Raw genomic sequence first — 17,599 nt, forward strand, 5'->3', positions numbered from 1 at the left:
GTTCGCAAAAACCCCCGGATCAGTGGCCTGAAGATCTGCCCTGAGCAACATAAAGTTGCCCTCTACGCAGACGACGTTCTGTTAACCATCACAAACATCGAAGGGTCCATGAGGATGGCCCTGACTGAAATCCACGACTTTGGGAGGGCATCCGGATTTGGCATTAATTTCCAAAAGTCAGCGGCGCTCGGAGTGGGCCTGACCCCAGCCGAACGAGAGGCCTTAGAGGAACAAGGCCCGTTCCAATGGAGCACCCACTCAATCCCATACCTGGGGGTCCAGATCCCCGCTCACCCAACGCAAGTCTATCAGGCTAACTTTCTGCCGCTCTTCGAGGAACTGGAGAAGGACCTGACCCGCTGGCAATCGCAAGAAATCTCCCTGCTAGGCCGCATCACAACATGTAAAATTAACCTACTCCCTCGCTTCCTCTATGCCTGCACCTCCCTCCCAGCCCTAATTCCGCTCCCCCCCCCTACAGCGGCTCCAAAGGAAGATGGTTGACTTCATCTGGAAGGGGAAGAAAGCACGTATCCCGCGAAGATCGATGATGTCCAGCACGAGACTTGGTGGATTGGGGGTGCCCGACCTCCGAAAATACCAAATGGCAGCGCAGCTGGCCCACCTCCAAGCATGGGGGCTCACCACAGGGTGGCAGAATGGGTGCAGATTGAGCAATCCTACCTCCCTCTCCCGCTCCGCTTCCTCCTGTTTCTCCCCACCTCCTTACGCCGGAGCTGGCCGGGAGTACTGACTGCCAAAAAACAATTGATAAAGGCTTGGGAGTGGGCCTGCAGACATCGTGGCATTCCAGGAGACCTGAGTGCACTCTCTCCAATCTTCCTCAACCCAGCTTTCTCCCCCAGAGCCCATCCAAGGAACTTTAGGAACTGGGTCGCAGGAGGCCTCGAAACACTGGGGCAACTCTTCGATGGGGACTCCCCCCTAACCTTCGAACTCTGTAAATCGGCCTTACAGCTAGCAGAGACAGATAGATACACCTACGCCCAACTCAGGCACTGGTGCTCCCAGCCCCAGACCCGAGCAGCGGCCACAAGACCCCTTACTCCACTAGAGCTAACAGTGAACGACCTGCCGGCCCGGGGAAAGATCTCAGCCCTCTAAAAACTGCTACAAGATGACCCTTTTCGTTCCAAGCCCTCCTATATGTCTCAATGGGAGATGGACCTTGGGCACGCCATAGAATATCCCACGTGGGTGGACATCTGTTCTAGAACGCGCACAGCATCCCGCTGCATCACCAACCGGGAGTGCGCCCATAAACTGCTTCTGCAGTGGTATTACCCCCTTCCCGTGCCTCCATCACTTCCAACAGGCCCTGGACCCTCACTGCTGGCGTCTCTGCGGCCTCCCAGGATCATATTTTCATATGTGGTGGACCTGCCCCAGAGTAAAGGAGTTGTGGACTCGCTGCCTAGCCACTATAGAGGACGACACCCTGGTGACCATTCCGCTAACGCCTGAGCAAGTCCTCCTGGGGATCCCGCTGCCAGACATATACCCGTGATCAGGGAAGAGAGCGACTCTAGTAATCCAGTTTTTGCTGGCAGCCAAAATCACGGTGGCCCGCACTTGGAAATTCACGGAAGGGCCCTTGATGACCCTCTGCTGGGTCAAACTCTGGGATATTCTGATAGCTGAGAAGGTCACGGCCGCTAAAGCAGGACTGCTTCACCGATTTATGGACATTTGGCCAACGGTGCTGGTCTATGATCAGAACTTCCCGGCCCTGACATATAAACCACACCTGATTGCGAGAGCAACATAGGGGGTGGCGTGAGGGGATTTTGTGCCTTATATGTTTTGAGAAGCTATAAGTAATGTGAATGTATAAGCTCCTGTGTGTTGATTTATAAATAAACAAATAAAAAAAATCCTTTGGGCAGTATTCCGGCGGATTTACAGCCAGAATTCTGCCCAACTAGTATATCTATATGTACAGCTATCTCTTGCCTGCTCAGCTCCCACTTCACCTGTGTTATTCTTACTTTTCACAGTACACCAAAGTCAATGTGCTCCTTCAAAAATTAATATAGCATCTGGCCATACTTGAAATTGCTCCCCTCTAGATGTGAACTTTCACTGTATGGGTCAGCTGTAGCTTACAGGACAGGTGTAGTCTCTTTTGAAAAACTGTTAAAGTGTGACAGATATACTGCCCATGAACAGAATGTCTTCAAAATAATTGCCTCTTTAGATCAAATGTTTTGCATGCAACACACGAATATTATTGTTCATATCACGGATCATAGGGGACAACCTAAAATGTAACGGAAACATCCAATTACTCTACTGTGCATAAACAATGTATTTCAGCACTAAATCTAACGAAGTCTGTTTTTTAGCCTTTCAGGTTGCAGCCTCACCCCATTCCCCTCAGTGCACCAGGACCTTTAAATTAAATGAAGGCTTCTTTTTTACCGACTGTTTTTTTTGGCCGGTGATCCCATTGAAGTTAGGTGGCACCCTCTACATAAATGAGGTGATGGGCATTTATTTCTGTACTGTAAGGACATTTGACATAAAGAAAGCGCAAACCGTCTGCCACCACTGCCGTCAGCCCAGGGCAACTATAAAGTCACATTGCAGTTCTCCCTTTCCAACCCAGGTCAAGCTAAGCACAGTCGATGATAGTTAGAAACTTAAATCCGATGATTGAGAACTGAAGAGATTTGAGCTGCATCACAGTTTGTTCATCATTGTCCTTAATCAGGGAGAGCATTAACTCACTCAGACGCCTAAAAGTACAGCAACAAGTAATTTAAAGGAATGCTAGTGTTCAAAATCATGCAAATATCATACAAGACATTGGTCTTCACATACAGAAAGAAGAGGCACCAGTATAGTTGCCATCATTTTAGATGAGTCAGAAGAGAGATTTTAAGATGAAAACTGGGAACACTGTTGTGCCTGCTGAGTACATTGTAATGAGGGATATTTTAGGAGGGTAAAAAGAGGGAAAGAGTACAAATCTATGAAACATTACAGTAATCTTCCTTCCCAAATTACAGTTAATAATAAGACATCCCCCCCTTCTAAATAGGAATGCTTGGCTGTACTGGCACCCCACACTTTCCACTGTATACAGTTAAAAAATCCCCAGCATCACCACCTTGTACAATAACAGTGCAACACCACACATAACTCACTTGTTATCTTCTATGGGTGCCCTTTCCCACTGGTGTGTTAGTGGAAGACCACATGAATTAACTCCCAAGATGAAAAGTCATTGTTGCCATGAAATACTCTGCACCAAAGAGCTACCTCAGCTTGCCACGCATCTCTGGGCCAAAGTAGCTCATGAGTTGCAGTGCCAAAAGAATAACTGCATGGTCATTTACAACAACAGATTTCTTTAAATGTGGTAGGATAGTAGGAAGAGGGTTACACAATGCAGGCAGGAGTAATTGTTTGATAGAGGACTGTGTTGAGTACCGCTATAAATGCTTGCTGCCTATTGATCTTTTGCATCCCCGGTAAACAGAAATGGCCATTGTGAAAAGTTGAGAACACCTTGTAAGAGGCTAGAGGTGGTATCGGGCACCCTGTAAGAGCTTAACATATCCATATCAATGGGCAGCCCATACCCTACAGTATCCCAACACAAAACTTGAAAGAAAGAAATAAAAAAGGGTAGCCTATACATTAGCGCACATTTCAATAAAGCAGCAGGTGCCTGATTCTTAAAATTAAAATGTGTGAGAATTGAAATGGGCCGCAAATATGCCAGAAATAGATGTGCCTCATTCACAGAAATACACATCTCGGAGATGCAACACTTTAGAATAGGAGTGCAAAATGTGAACAATAAATATGCAAAGTAGGTGGTAAGCATGCAAATACTCAAAATTAAACATTTAAAGGGGGAGTTACCATGGGAGGAAGAGCAAAGATGCACAGACATCTTGATTCACAAAATCTGACTGCAGGATTTGCCCCCATAAATGCACTTCAAAATTGGCTCCTGTGATGAATCGAGTGAACTCATCACTTCTCCCCAAGGGAATGGCTCTTCTTGTGAGTCTAGGGAGGTGAGCCCGCTCGGCAATACCCTCTATAGGGGTAGAGGCAAGAGGTACCTAACCAGGAGAGTCTCTCCCTTTGGGGACAAGGACTCCCATTCCCATGATGAGTAACATCAGATTCCATTCCCCCAGAAGCTCACTGTCTCCAGAGCTCGGGTTCTCTCCAGGCTGGACTATTGCAACAGCCTCTTTCTAGATCTACCTGCTTCTACTCTACGCACTCTGCAACTCATCCAAAACAGGACTGCAAGACTTGTCCTTGCCCTCAAGCCCAGGGATCGTATCTCTCCAGGACTGAAATCTCTGCACTGGCTCCCAGTGGTTGCGGGGATTAAGTTTAAAACCCTCTGTATCGTCCACAAGGTCTTCTGGGGCCTGGGGCCTCAATACCTTCAACTCTCTCTTCCTAAATATCTTCCCTCTCGAGCTCTTCGCTCATCCGCCTCCCTCCCTCAGGGTCAGTCGCTTCTCCAAGCAACGAGTTGGCGGTAGATCTCTCTTTTCAGCTGGGGCCTCCCTCCGGAACAGCCTCCCTGCCTCCCTGAAACTTGAGGAGAACCATCTTCAGTTCCGGAAGCACCTAAAAACCTTCCTCTTTGCTTCTACTTTCTCTCCCCCTGTCTCCTGCTGAAGTCCTGGCCGATACTGAGACTGCACGGGTTACCTGTCCACCCATCTGATCCCAGGCCCAAGCCCTGATACCTTCCTGGCAACCCCTGCACCTGGGGACTGTTTTCTGTATCCCTACAGTCCTCTAACCAGCACTTACGTCTGCACTCACCCTGCACTTGCCACCAGCTGGCCGTTCTTTATTTATTTTATGTTATTATTATTATTATCCCATGAACTGCATTTTCACCTCCCCCCCACACTTTTCTTTCCCCATTCCCTTGCACTTGCACGATCTGAATGACACCTGGCCTAGTAAGATTGTTGTCTGTCTTCCCTCTGTTAGCCCTTCCTTGCCTCGTCACGAAACACTTGTGTATAGGCGCGTTATAAATGTCATATCATATCATATTATCAAGCATAGAGACTGGGAGGAGGAAGCCATAATACCAGGAACTGTGAGTTATTCATACTGCGAGGAGGAAACCATGGTGCTAGAGACTTTAATTCATCCCTACCAGGCCGAGGGGGATCTGAAAGGACATTATTAGCCAAGAGAAAAGACCATGGGCCTCATTACAAGTCAGCCGGTCCAGAAACAACGGTGGTGGTAAATCCGCCACCACCGCTGTTTCCGGACCGGCTGATTCCGAGTACTGCAGACGGGAGGTGTCACTCCCGCCATGTCTGACCAAGCGGTATTAACACCACCCGCCTGCAGGCGGACATGGAATCGCCGGCTCTGTCATAGACGGAACCAGTGTTTCCATGGTCCCCATCCCCCTGGAGTCCTATGGGACTTCATGGGAATATACAGAATTCCGCCTCCAGAATTACCGGGTCACTGGGGTTGTAATGCCCCTGTGATTCTGGCAATCATGGAGGCGGAATGGTATTACCAGTCCGCCGGCAGCCTACTGATTTTTCCGGCACGGCTGCCGCCGGACTCGTAATATCTCTTCAAAATCCAAGCTCCAATCTCCGAAGTTGTGGATAACGAGACTCAATTTGACGAGACTCAATTTGAAAATGAAGATGAACGAGATGGAGAGAGAGAAAGAAACACCCTCATGTCAGCTAGGAAAGGTCCTGAGCTGTGTGGTGCCAAGCTGTGAGAGAGCCGTACGGCAGCTGGGAAGTTCCCCAAGAAGTGTACACTGAACCAGAGAAAGAGACGCCAGAGCCCGCAAGTTTCAAACTTGCATACACGTATTAAGCAATATGCCAAAGCCAAGGGCAAGCGAAAAGCCTGAGAAGCCAAAAGGACCAGAGCCCATCTGAAGGTGGTGGCGAGACCCAGGATTCGGGCCCAGTGACCAGGCAACGTTGACGATACCACTAACTGGAAAAGCCAGTCGATATGGTTGAACACAGGATGATCACAATACCGTGAAGGAATGGGAAACCACGAGAAAGGAGACGCCGAAGTATGGGAGATGGCAGCGCTCTCAGCAACAAAGAAGGAGTTACAGTGACAAAGGCTCCCACCGAGGTTCCCCTCAATTCAGAAAGGTAATTGAGAGAAAAGTAGACCTGGGGAATCCCCAACCGATCTTTGTAGCAATCAGTTAACTCATCCTAGTACCAAATCTGAAATAGAGTTAAATTGAAGGAAAAGAGAACCAAAGAGTAATAATTGTATGAACTGAACTGCTGAATGGTTAAATAGCAAAGAGGAATAGAAGAGAAGCTGCCTTGGGAAAGGGGAAAGTTAACTCGACATGGGGCCTCATTCTAAGTGTGGTGGTCCGGAAATAAGGGTGCCGGTCGCACCGTACCGGCACCCTTTCCGGACTGCCACACTTCAACTATGACTTCCGGGGCCATTCCGCCCGACAGGTCTTACCTGCTGGATGCAACGCCCCTAGAAGGCAGAGTTTTCACGGAAGCACCTGCACCGCTAACAACGGTGCTGGTGCTTCCATGAACCCATTCCTGTGGAGTCCTATGGGGCTACATGGGAATAGGGACTTCTCGAATCCGCCTCCTGATATCCCGAGCTACCGGGAATGACCCGGTAGCACAGGGATATCAGGTGGCGGATTCAGTGTTATGAGGGTGGCGACAACCCGCCGGTAGCACCGGCGGGTTACCGCTATCCTCGTAATGAGGCCCTTGCTGTACAGTCACAATAAGTTTAAAGAAGGGACGACAGATGAACTAAAGCCTAGAGAAAATTGGCAAGTAAATCCCAACTCAATCAAAGAGACTACAAAAGCGCAGGCTAAGAGTCACAAAGGAGAAATAAGGAGTGATAAGAGTGTCCCTAGAGCGATGAGACATGACCAAACAATCCAATCAAAGAATTAAAGACTTTATTGAGAAGAATCACAAGAGACTATTCATAATTCATCTATTGAAAAGTCTGGTACTAGGAGTACTGCAGGAGAAGGGAGTCGTTCTCCTGGTTTAAGTTAGTTTACTTAATGGTAGGGTCAGTGAGAGTAGTTTCTCAATGTGGAGCGAGCGGTTAGTGAGAGGGGGCACTTACCACACCCACAATACAAGCCCATGCCATACCACCATTAGTCAATGCACTGTCAGTCCTCTATTTCCTTTGAAAATGCTTCTTCCAGATCACCAGTGGCGTTGTAGTGGTGATATCATAATCCTCACAGTCACAAGCCCAACACAAGGTCTTCAACATGATCCTTACATTTGACAAGGTATAAATAATCATGCCTCATTATTCATGTACCACAGCAGGACTAGTGATGGCATTTTACGACATACCTGGTTACTGTGGGTTTGTGTTGCCATTGGTTGCATCCATGGGGCCCTCATATCCCTGCTGCCATAGAACATTTGCACAAGAATAAGAGGACATTCGTAAGTAGAACACTTTCCATGTGGCTGTCTAGCAATCACACTGCCAGTTTTTATATAATTGTATGAATTAAATGTATAATCCTACTCTACATCAACACAATCACAGGCACCGCCCTGCAACATTCCTGAATTATATGGCAAAACTAGCACCTGAGACATTTTTAAATGGTATATACTTACTTCCAATGGAAGTTATCCACTTTACAAAGTAAACTCACCACAAAGCTGAAGTTAAAAAATATACATTGAACTTCATTACGAGTCCGGCAGTAACCATGACAGTGCTACCGACGGGTTGCCGGACTCGTAATAATTTGGGCTTGGGCCCAAAAGACATTGGAGAGACAGGATGAAGAGCTGGTTGGTGGCAAAGAGGCTTCTGTGGCTCGTCTTCTCATGCCGACCGACATGTCAGATGATAGGTATTTTGGGCCAGGTTTCTGTTGTGCTGTGGGGGTGCTGGTTGGGCGTTTGTTGGTTATATGGCCTTTGGAATTGGGTATTGGACTGGGGGTCACTGTTTGATGTTGGCAGTTGTGGGGCAATTTATGAAGGAGTTCACTGGAAATGTTGGTACTAGGGAGGTATCTGTGGGTGATTTGCTTGGGCTGGATTGAGTAACCCACCATTAGTGTTCTACTTCTGCCCTTGTATTTGTCCACAAGGCCAGGATGGGGTTTGGGGTGTAGCCTACTTAGGGTACTGGGGTTGTTTGGGTTTTGTTCAGGATGGGATGTTGGGGTTGATCCTTTATTGGGGAAGTTGGGTGCAGGGAGATGGGAGTTTGGGAGCAGGGGGTTGAGGACTGGGGTTTTGAGAGTATTTTGTTATCTATTTGGGACTTTTGTTTTTGGTTTATGATTGAGGGGGATGGGTCTGAAGTGCATAAGATTTGCTTCATGGCAGTATTTAATGTTCTCAGTTGAAATGAGAGAGGGCTAAAAACATCATTAAGAGGGGCAAGATATGTTGTTTTCTCATCAGGAATAAGGTTCTCATCAGGCATAAGGTTGATGATGTGGTTCTGCAGGTGATCCAGTTTGAGGTGCAGGGACTACCAATCTGTTGGTGGTGCCTAGAGCTAAATTGACCCAGGGCCGCAAAAGTGCCTTTTTCATAGCAGCACCAAGAGCCTGGAACTGCATCCCTCCTGATTTGAGAAAAACGAAATCACTCAACTCCTTCAAAAAGAAACTGAAAATGTTCTTATTTAGATAATTGCAGGCATCGTACATAGGGCGGTCAATAATTGGCTCCCTGAGCATCTGTATGTGTATGTCTGTATGTCTTTCATTTAACTTCAAATAGCGCCCGTATGCGTCCAGGCCGGTGGTGCGCGGTACAGGTTTAAAAATGTAAATGTACAGGGACTGAGTACACGTTGGAGGTGGAGTGTCACTGGCACTGTTTTCTCCTCCTACTCTGGGTGGGTGTTTTTGCGGGTAAGAGAAGCATGTGACGCAGATAATAGTGGATGGAGATGGGAGATATGTGGTGGGGGAAATGGGACGGCCTGTATTTCTGCTAGGGTAAATGCCCCTATGTGGGTCACGCTGAATTCTTTCACAAGATGCAAGATCTGATTGCGGGCCGTATGGATCGCTGGACTCTCTGGCTTGAAGACTTCAGCTGTGTGCTGGGATGTATGCTGCATGTTGTGAGTGCTTCAGTGATACCCCTGGGTGCGCCGACTAAGGCGCTGGAGCCGATTGTCACTGACTTGTGCCTTTGGGGCGCATGGCGGCCGCTGCATGATGGTGAACATAGTTATTCCAATTTTCTTGCTGTGCATGGATCTTACTCTCACATTGATTACTCATTTGTGGGAGAGTAGGGGTTTGACATGGTTGCATCAGTGGCGTTCTTGGATAGGACGTTATCGGATCACTCACCACTGTTACGGGGGTTGGTTAGGAAGGACGTTCATCCAAGCATTCCCAAATGGAAATTTTACAATCGGATGCTATTGGATATTGCCTTTCCATCATCTCTGGGTGATAACATTTGTCACTTCCTGTAGGTCAATTGGGGCTTGATGGCACATAGCGTTACTGAGTGTCAAGCGCTGAAAGTCTTCATTAGGGTGATCTGCATCTCGGCAGGCATGGAGGTTCATAGGGTTCTCTCTAGGGAGGTGAAGTATTTTGAATTTAAGGTAGCAGCGTTGAAACAGGAGCTGGCTTGAGGAGGCTGTAGCTGCCGAGGCGCTGGCATAGGCATGTGGCGAGCTGCACAGGGTGAGGAAGCGATTACATTCTCACTCCTACACCGGATATGTTGTACGTCAGCATTTGGAAGGGGATAAGGCTGGTAAACTCTTGGCATGATTGGTTAGGACTGGGCATCACTGATGTATACGATAAGTGAAGGTTAAGTGGAGATCCAAAGTCTCCAAATAGAGTAAATCAAAAAAGGTCGCTCTCCAATTAGCGGCATGAGATTAGATTTTCGGGTGCTAGGACCAATTGTTGATCAGGGCATAATAGTGGAGCCCCATGAGTTTGAAATGGATAAAGGGGGGGGGGGGTACTAGCAATTTATAATTAACCAACACTATTTTACGCGACCGTAAATAAGTTGTAAAAAATAATATCTACATTAGAGAGGCAATTTTGAGTGAGTCACTACCCAATTACGGGGAGCTGAATCCGAATATACTGAAGTCAAATGTAAACAATATTTACAGATTCTAACTGAGCACAGAGTGGCATGACCAGTGGGCCGAGAAGGATTATTGTGCACGCGAGGGCTTAAGCATGATAGCAGTTCATCCCTTTGGATCCTCTTACTCTTTACAGATATGATAAGTCATGTGATAGAAACAAACATATGAAAAAACACATGGACTAGTTGGGTGGTCACCACTGGATCAGGTTGAAAATTATTGAATAAGCTTGCAACAGAGTCGTAACAATGAATAATACCATTGTCTCTGCATAATAATATGTAATCATAATAGCATTTGCATCATCTGCATAATAGTATGTAATCATAATAGCACATGCATCACAGGAAGACAGATAGTTCATGGTCTGTGTTGAGACCATTATCTACAGTTCGGTATTGGCAAATAAGGCAGGCTTCTAGTTGCCTGAGTTTAAGAACCAAATTCCCTCCACGCTGGGGTAGGGAAACCTTCATCATCCCCGCAAATCTGATCATTGATTTGTTGTCCATTTGGTGGACTTGTTGCCAGTGTGTGGTTAAAGGGAATTTTGAATCAGGTTGTGTGATGGATGATAAGTGTTCCCTGATCCGAATTTTTAGTGGACGAATTGTACTCCCAATGTAGTAAAGGCCACAAATGCATTTGATACAATAGATGCAGAATTCGGAGTTGCAGTTGATAAAGGAGTTGATCTTATGTGTACCCAAATGTCCAAAATCAATAACAGATGTCTCATATGCATAGGCACACATCAAGCAACCTCTGCATTTGCGAAAAAAAACCTTGATGTTGAGGCTGGTGCAGCCAAGTATGTTTATATAGCGGGATTGACATAAAAGAAGGTCAGAGTAAATTCTTAAGATTACTTGCCTTAGTATAAATAAAGCTGGGTGTGGTATCCACCCGTGAGGTAATGTCACGATCAAGTTGTATAATGTGCCAATGCCTTTTAATAATACTGTAGAAAATAGAGCTACCTGCATTAAATCTAGTGATGAATTTCAATTTCTTAGAGTGTACATTATCATTGCGGACTTTAGGTGTGAGTAGATCACTTCTCTTCATGACTCTCACGTCCTATTCAGCCTTGATTACTGTTTTAAGGTCATAACCACTTGCCAAGAATCTTTGGCGTATCACAGAGCATTCTGCATTGAAATCATCTTGTAACAAGCAATTGCGTCTTGCACGTACAAATTCTCCTTTCAGTATGTTTGAGGTCACAGTTTTCCCGTGGCAACTTGTCGCATGCAAGACTACATTTACAGATGTTGACTTTCGAAATTTTTTGGTAACAAACTGATTTTTTCCTGAGATGCTGTTTGTGAGATCTAAGAAATCGATACTTGTAAAACTGTAAGCATGTGTAAATTGAATGCCCCAGTGTACTGTGCCAATTGTATAACTTGCAAACAACTGTATGATGCCTATTTCATTTTGGGTTGTCTCTACCACCCCATCTGTCCTGTTTTTCTTGGTTCTGTTGCTTTTACGTTATTATTTTTGCCATGTGAAATATATGTTTTATGTTTTTTTTGTTCTTGCTTGGATAATTATCTACCATACTTTCTAATATGCAGCCTCAGTGGAAGAGCGGGAATGCTCGAAACGTGTCAGGCTGCAACAGTTTTGATTAAAACCGACAACAAAAGCAACTGTGCTTGATATTTTGTTTGTGTGCGCAGTGAGAAAGCAAACCCATTCTCCTCTCAGTTGAGAACAGAGCCTTTGAACCCAAAGAAAGAAAGAGTGTGGAGAAGAAGGGAATGATCGACAGTGTCGAAGGCAGCGGAGAGGTCGAGGAGAATAAGGATAGAGGATTGCTTAGAGTGTCGAGCAAAGAGGAGGGAGTTAAGGATAAAGGTGAGAGCAGTTTCAGGAGAGTGTTTAGGACGGAAGCCAGATTGGGAGGGGGGTAGGAGAGAGAGATTGGTGACAAAGGATGAGAGGTGAGAGTAGGCGAGGCGCTCGAGAAGCTTGGAGTGGAATGGAAGAAGAGAGATAGGTCGGAAGTTAGAGGTGAGAAGGGGATCAGCAGAAGGTTTCTTCAGAGTAGGGATGATCGTGGCATGTTTGAAAGCAGAGGGAAAGGTTGCTGAGGAAAGACAGATGTTGAAGAAGGAGGTAAGGTAGGGAATAAGAAGAGGGTAGATCTTAGGGATAAGACGGGATGGGAGAGGGTCAGTTGGGGCGGATGTGGGGTGGGCTTTGGAGTGGAGGGTGGAGACTTCAGAAGGGGAGATAGGTGAGAAGTAGGACATGCAGGATGAGGGAGGGGGAGGAGAAGAGGGGGAAATCCAAGGAGCAGTTGTTTTTTTGCCGGATGGTAAGAATCTTGGAGGAGAAGAAGTTAGCGAAGTCAGAAGAAGAAAGTGTAGAAGTGGAGGAGGGATCATGAGTGGGGGGGGGAGAAGTCGAGAGAGAGTTTGGAAGATACGGCGAGGGTGGGAGGCTTGAGAGTGGAGAAGGTTAGAGTAGTAAGAGCGTTTAGCCGAGGCGACAGGAGGTAGGAGTCAAGGATAGAGAAGAGGGGAGAGGATTCAGGGGGAGAAGGGAGGTGACATTTAAGTAACCAAGTACAGTTAGAGGAATGGGGGAGGGAGAGATAAGCGAGAGGAGGTGATCAAGATCTTCATAGAAGGAAGAAAGAGGGCCAGGGGGACGTTAGATAATTAGAAAGGAAATAGGATGAGGAGAGGAGAAAGATTTGTAAAGGAATTCAAAGGAAGGGAAAGAAGGAAGAGATGGTGAGGAGGTGGAGGAGAGGTATTTGGAGTGGTAGAGGAGGCCAATGCCTCCGCCACGGCCAGTAGCGCGAGAGATATGAGAGGAGGAGGTCGTCCTGGAGGAGGTGGTTAGGGAAGCGGGGACAGAAGTGTTATGGGAGGGATCCAGGTTTCAGTTAGACATAGGAAATGAAGGTTGAGACAAAAGAATATGTCAAGAACTGCTGCGGTCTTGTTGCAGATGGATCTGGCGTTCCAGAGCGCCATGTTCATGAGGCTGGAGTGATGGGCGGTGGGGGGGCAAAGAAGATTAGGACGGTGAGAGAGGGTAGGTGTGTGACAGGAGGAGTGTGGGAGGGGATAGAAGAGGGGACTGGGCATGAGGAGGGAAAAAGAAAGTAGGAGGGAGAGGAGAAGGTAGGGAGAGTGAGAGAGGGGTCAAGGGAAGAGAGGGTGGTGAAAAAGAGATTTGGCAGATCGCATAACAGAGGATTCAGAGATACGTGGAGCTATGAAGGTCCGTTGCTGTTGAGGCTTGTGATGGCGAGAACAGGGACCAGTGTAGCAGTTTCTAGTAGAGTCAGCACTCTATGGACACGCTAAATTGAGGAAGGGAAAGAGGATTAGCAGCAGGGGCTGAGCAGTAGGAGGTAGGCAAGTGTGAAACTTGCTGGGACTGGGTTGAAGGACTTATATGAGGAAGGGGGAAGAGGATTAGCAGCAGCGGCTGAGCAGTAGGTGCTAGGCAAGTCTGAGTTGAAGCGAAAGCGGGAGGGTCAAGTAGGAGGGACTGAAGGTATGTGGCAGGTGAGTGCCTGTGAGGAGGAGGGCCAGTAGATGTCACGTACCAGGACTGGATGGTGGAGATGGTAGACAGGCGCCCCAAGTAGTCAGGACACTATGGAGAGAGTGGAGGGCAGCTGGGCAGGGGGAGGCTGTATGGTGTGTGGCAGACGAGGGCCTGTGAGGAGCAGGGTCAGTTGAAGTCACAGCAGGTTGAATGCAGTGGGTGGAACGACTGGGCTGGATGGTGGAGAGGGTAGACGGGCGTCCCAAGTAGTCAGGAGACTATGGAGAGAGCGGAGGGTAGGTGGGCAGGAGGAGGCTGTGCAGGGGGAAGCTGGGATCCGCTGACGTATGAGTCAGGATAGAGCTGATGTGGACGATAGATCAGTCATAGGTAGTAGGCAACACGGTCCAGGAGCAGAATGTAGTGGCTCCTGTCGCTGTCAGAAGGGAGTCCACGGCAAACACACCTGGTAGGGAGGTGGGAAGTAGACGTGGGGCCCAGAATGGTGCTGGCGTGGGCAATGGTGCAGCTGTAGACAGTGGAGGAGGTGAGTTACTATACTAGTTATTCTACTAGTTACTAGTTACTAGTTACTTATACTAGTTACTCTTCCCCCTCCTAGTTCCCCTTCCTCTTTCTCAGTGTAGTCCCTCCTCCTATTATTTCTCTTTCTAGTCCATCTTCCTCCTCTGTGTCCCTTTTCTTTTTGACTTCCTAATCCATTTTCCTAGTCTCAATCCTTCTACCACATCCTATACCCTTCTCCTCTTTCTCATTCTACTGCCTCCTTCTCATTCTACTGCCTCCTTCTCATCCTGGCCCCACTTCTCCTCCTAGTCCCCCTTGCACATTCTGATCATTTGCATTCTGCTTTGTCGCAGGCCCTCTTCCATATCATGTTTCTTTTTTCACAGAACTTTGCCGCTCATCCTTGTCCCTCTTTTTCCTCACACTAGTCCTTCTTCCATATCCTAGTCACTCTTCTCCTTCCTCATTCTAGTCCCTCTTCTCTTTCCTCATCCTAGTCCCTCTTGCTCATCCTAGTCCATCTTTTTCTTACTTGTCTTAGTACCTCATCCTCACCATAGCCTCTCTTCCGTGTCCCTTTCTCAGTCTAGTTTTCTTCATTCCTCTTCTTCTTTCTTGTCCTAGTCACTATATCTCATCTCTTTCCCTCTAGTGTGTGTTTCTCTTCCTTGCCCCAGGCCTAGATCCTCTTCCTATACCCTCTTCCTCTTTCTTGACTTAGTCCCTCTTCTTCGTCAATATCCTTAACCCCTTCCACTTACTCTTCCTCAACCTAGTCCCTATTCCGAGTCCCTCATCCTATGAGATTTCCTAGTCCCCTTTCTTAATCCCTCATCCTAGTCCCTCGTTTTTGTTTTCAATTACTCATTTTTTTCATCATCCTAATCCAACTTCCTCATCCTGCTCCCACTTCCTTGTCTTAGTACTAGTCTGTCTTTCTCATCCTAGTCTTTCTTCCTAGTCCCTCTTCTGTTACCTCGTCATAATCCCTCTTCCTCTTTCCAGTCCCTAATCCTCTTTGTGGTCCCTCTTCCTAAACCAGGCCCCCTCTTTCTCATCCTATTGCCTCTTCTTCCTAGTTCCTCTTCATTGTCCCTCTTCCTTATCCTCATCGCACTTCCTCATCCTGATCATAGCCCCTCTTCCTCATCCTAGTCCCTCTTCCACTCCTCATCCCCCTTCCTCTTCTTCCTCCTTGTCCATGTTCCTCCTGTTCGCCCTTGTCCCTCATCCTCATCCCCAATATCCAAATAATCCACTTACATTGAACCAAAAATGAAATTCCAAAGGGTTTTCATAATTCAGCACAAGTGACAACACATGCTTTGTGCATATGTCTTGAATTTTCAGGGCTAGACTTTTAAAGAAAAATCTGTCTCTAAGAAATGATGATGTTTCAACGTCTCTCGAGATGGCATGGTAGTACACCGGTGTCTCAATGGCCACCTGATTAATTATTATAAACAGGCCTATCCATGAAGAATTACTTAATCCACATGAAATGTGTTGGCTTTATGTTGAAATATGAATGGTTCTATACATTTTTGTGTTTCAAATTGCACTCTTATTCTACACTTGGAAGCAACTAAGTAAAACTGCATGCACCAAATATACTGAATTAAGGGGGCAATTGTACAGCAATCACAATTTGTAGGGGTCAGAATGGCATTGCACTGTTTTTGGTAATAAGTACAATGTGAACTCAAAACGAATGGACAATTTATAGTGCAACTTTGAGATGTTCTTTCACATGGCTAATAATGGAATACATATACTGTAAATGTAAGAGTGTGACATTGATTTGACTTTAATGTCTTTTGAACAATATGGAGGGAATAACTGAAAGAAAATATGATTTTTAAACATAATATCCAATTCATTTTTCCTCTTCACAGAAAAGCACAAGTGGAAAAAATATCAAACAAATTAGAAGGCACATCATTGCATTCTCAGCAAAATGTTGTTAAGGTGTGGGAAAATGAAGAAGCAAGCAGAAAAATGATAAAACAGATATTAGAAGGTACCAGGAATGAAAACCCGATAGAACAACAGAAAACTGATGCTGAAACTCAGGTACAAACACAATGATTGTTTTTTTCTGAGGCATTGCAGTGACATCTGTACATGAGTCCAATGTACAGAGATGAATGCCTTGCATACAAAAACAGTCACTGGATATGTCAACATTTTGAAAAATATGTATGCTTTATATAAAAAGGTAAAAACATGAATTGGAATTAGGGCCATAGTTTAAATTACATAAATCACTATATTTCACAGTGAAATGCTTTCATTATACAGTAAGATGTTTATATTGTTTATTGAAATGCATAGCTTTATAGACTGTGGAACGGGTCATTTGTCTCGTACCATAAATTAGAGACGGATCATTTTCACAAGCAATAATTACATCTCCCTCAGTCTATAATCTGTTTTTACATTAATAGAGGGTAAAGTAACTCAGTAAATTAAATGTGATTTTATTTTGTAGTATATAAATAACATAGTTGTCCTTGTTAGTTAAAAATGTTAATTAGCACCCGGCACGGGGGAGGCAGTCAATCAGCAGGCAAGGAACGCGGGCTGACTCTCCGGATGTAAGCCTGTGTTCCCCTGCCCACATCTCCCCCCTCCACCGTCCCTTCCCTTTTATCTTTTCCTCCCACCCCACTTACCTGATTGTGACGGTAACGGATCCCGCAGCTGTTTCCGCTCCTGGTCCACTCTGGACGCCATGGAAATGGAAGAGGGGCTCTTCCGTATGGAAAAAAGGGACTGCTACAAGGAAGAGGAAGAGGGACTGTGGTGAGGAAGAGCGGTTGGGACACGGAAGAGGGACTGAGACACAGAAGAGGGACTGGGCTGAGCAAAAGGGACTGGAACAAGGAAGATGGACTGCAAAGGGGAAGAGGCAATGTGTCGATTAAGAGGTACTGAGACAAAGAAGAATAGGGACTGTGATGAAGAGGAACATTGACTATGAGGAAGAGGATTGGGGACTGCAACAAATAGCAAGAGGAACTCTGACAAAGAAGGACTGGGACAAGGAAGAAGCACTGTGATAAGGTCAAGGGACTATGATTCAGAAGAGAGACTTTGATGAGAAGACGGACTGGGATGAGAAGAGGGTCCCACTGAAGGAAGCAGAGGATCGATGGGGTGATGAGGAAGAGGGACTGGGGCATGGAAAAAGGAATGGGATGAAGAAGAGGCACTGTAATGAGGAAGAGGCTCCTCAACGAAGAGGAAGAGGCAATGCAACAAACAGGAATAGGGACTGCGACAAAGAGGAAAAGTGACACAAAGGAAATGGAAGAGGTATTATGACAAATAGCAAGAGTGAATGTGTACAGTAATGAGAAGACAGGCTCTGATGAGAGAGGGGCTGGGATGAGAAGAGAGG

At 46.3% G+C, this 17,599-nt stretch overlaps 1 protein-coding gene across 2 annotated transcripts in view; it reads left to right on the plus strand.

Annotated features, from left to right (window-relative positions):
* The window catches only part of SH2D4A (SH2 domain containing 4A), a 575,867-nt gene that overhangs the window by 242,769 nt on the left and 315,499 nt on the right, over positions 1–17,599 (plus strand). For both annotated transcript variants that reach the window (XM_069626354.1, XM_069626355.1), the window contains one exon: positions 16,092–16,269. In XM_069626354.1, coding sequence (XP_069482455.1) covers positions 16,092–16,269 — 178 coding nt within the window. The remainder of the gene's footprint in view (positions 1–16,091; positions 16,270–17,599) is intronic.

The sequence above is a fragment of the Ambystoma mexicanum genome, chromosome 6p, assembly GCF_040938575.1.
Source record: "Ambystoma mexicanum isolate Mex_15411 chromosome 6p, UKY_AmexF1_1, whole genome shotgun sequence".
Taxonomy (NCBI): domain Eukaryota; kingdom Metazoa; phylum Chordata; class Amphibia; order Caudata; family Ambystomatidae; genus Ambystoma; species Ambystoma mexicanum.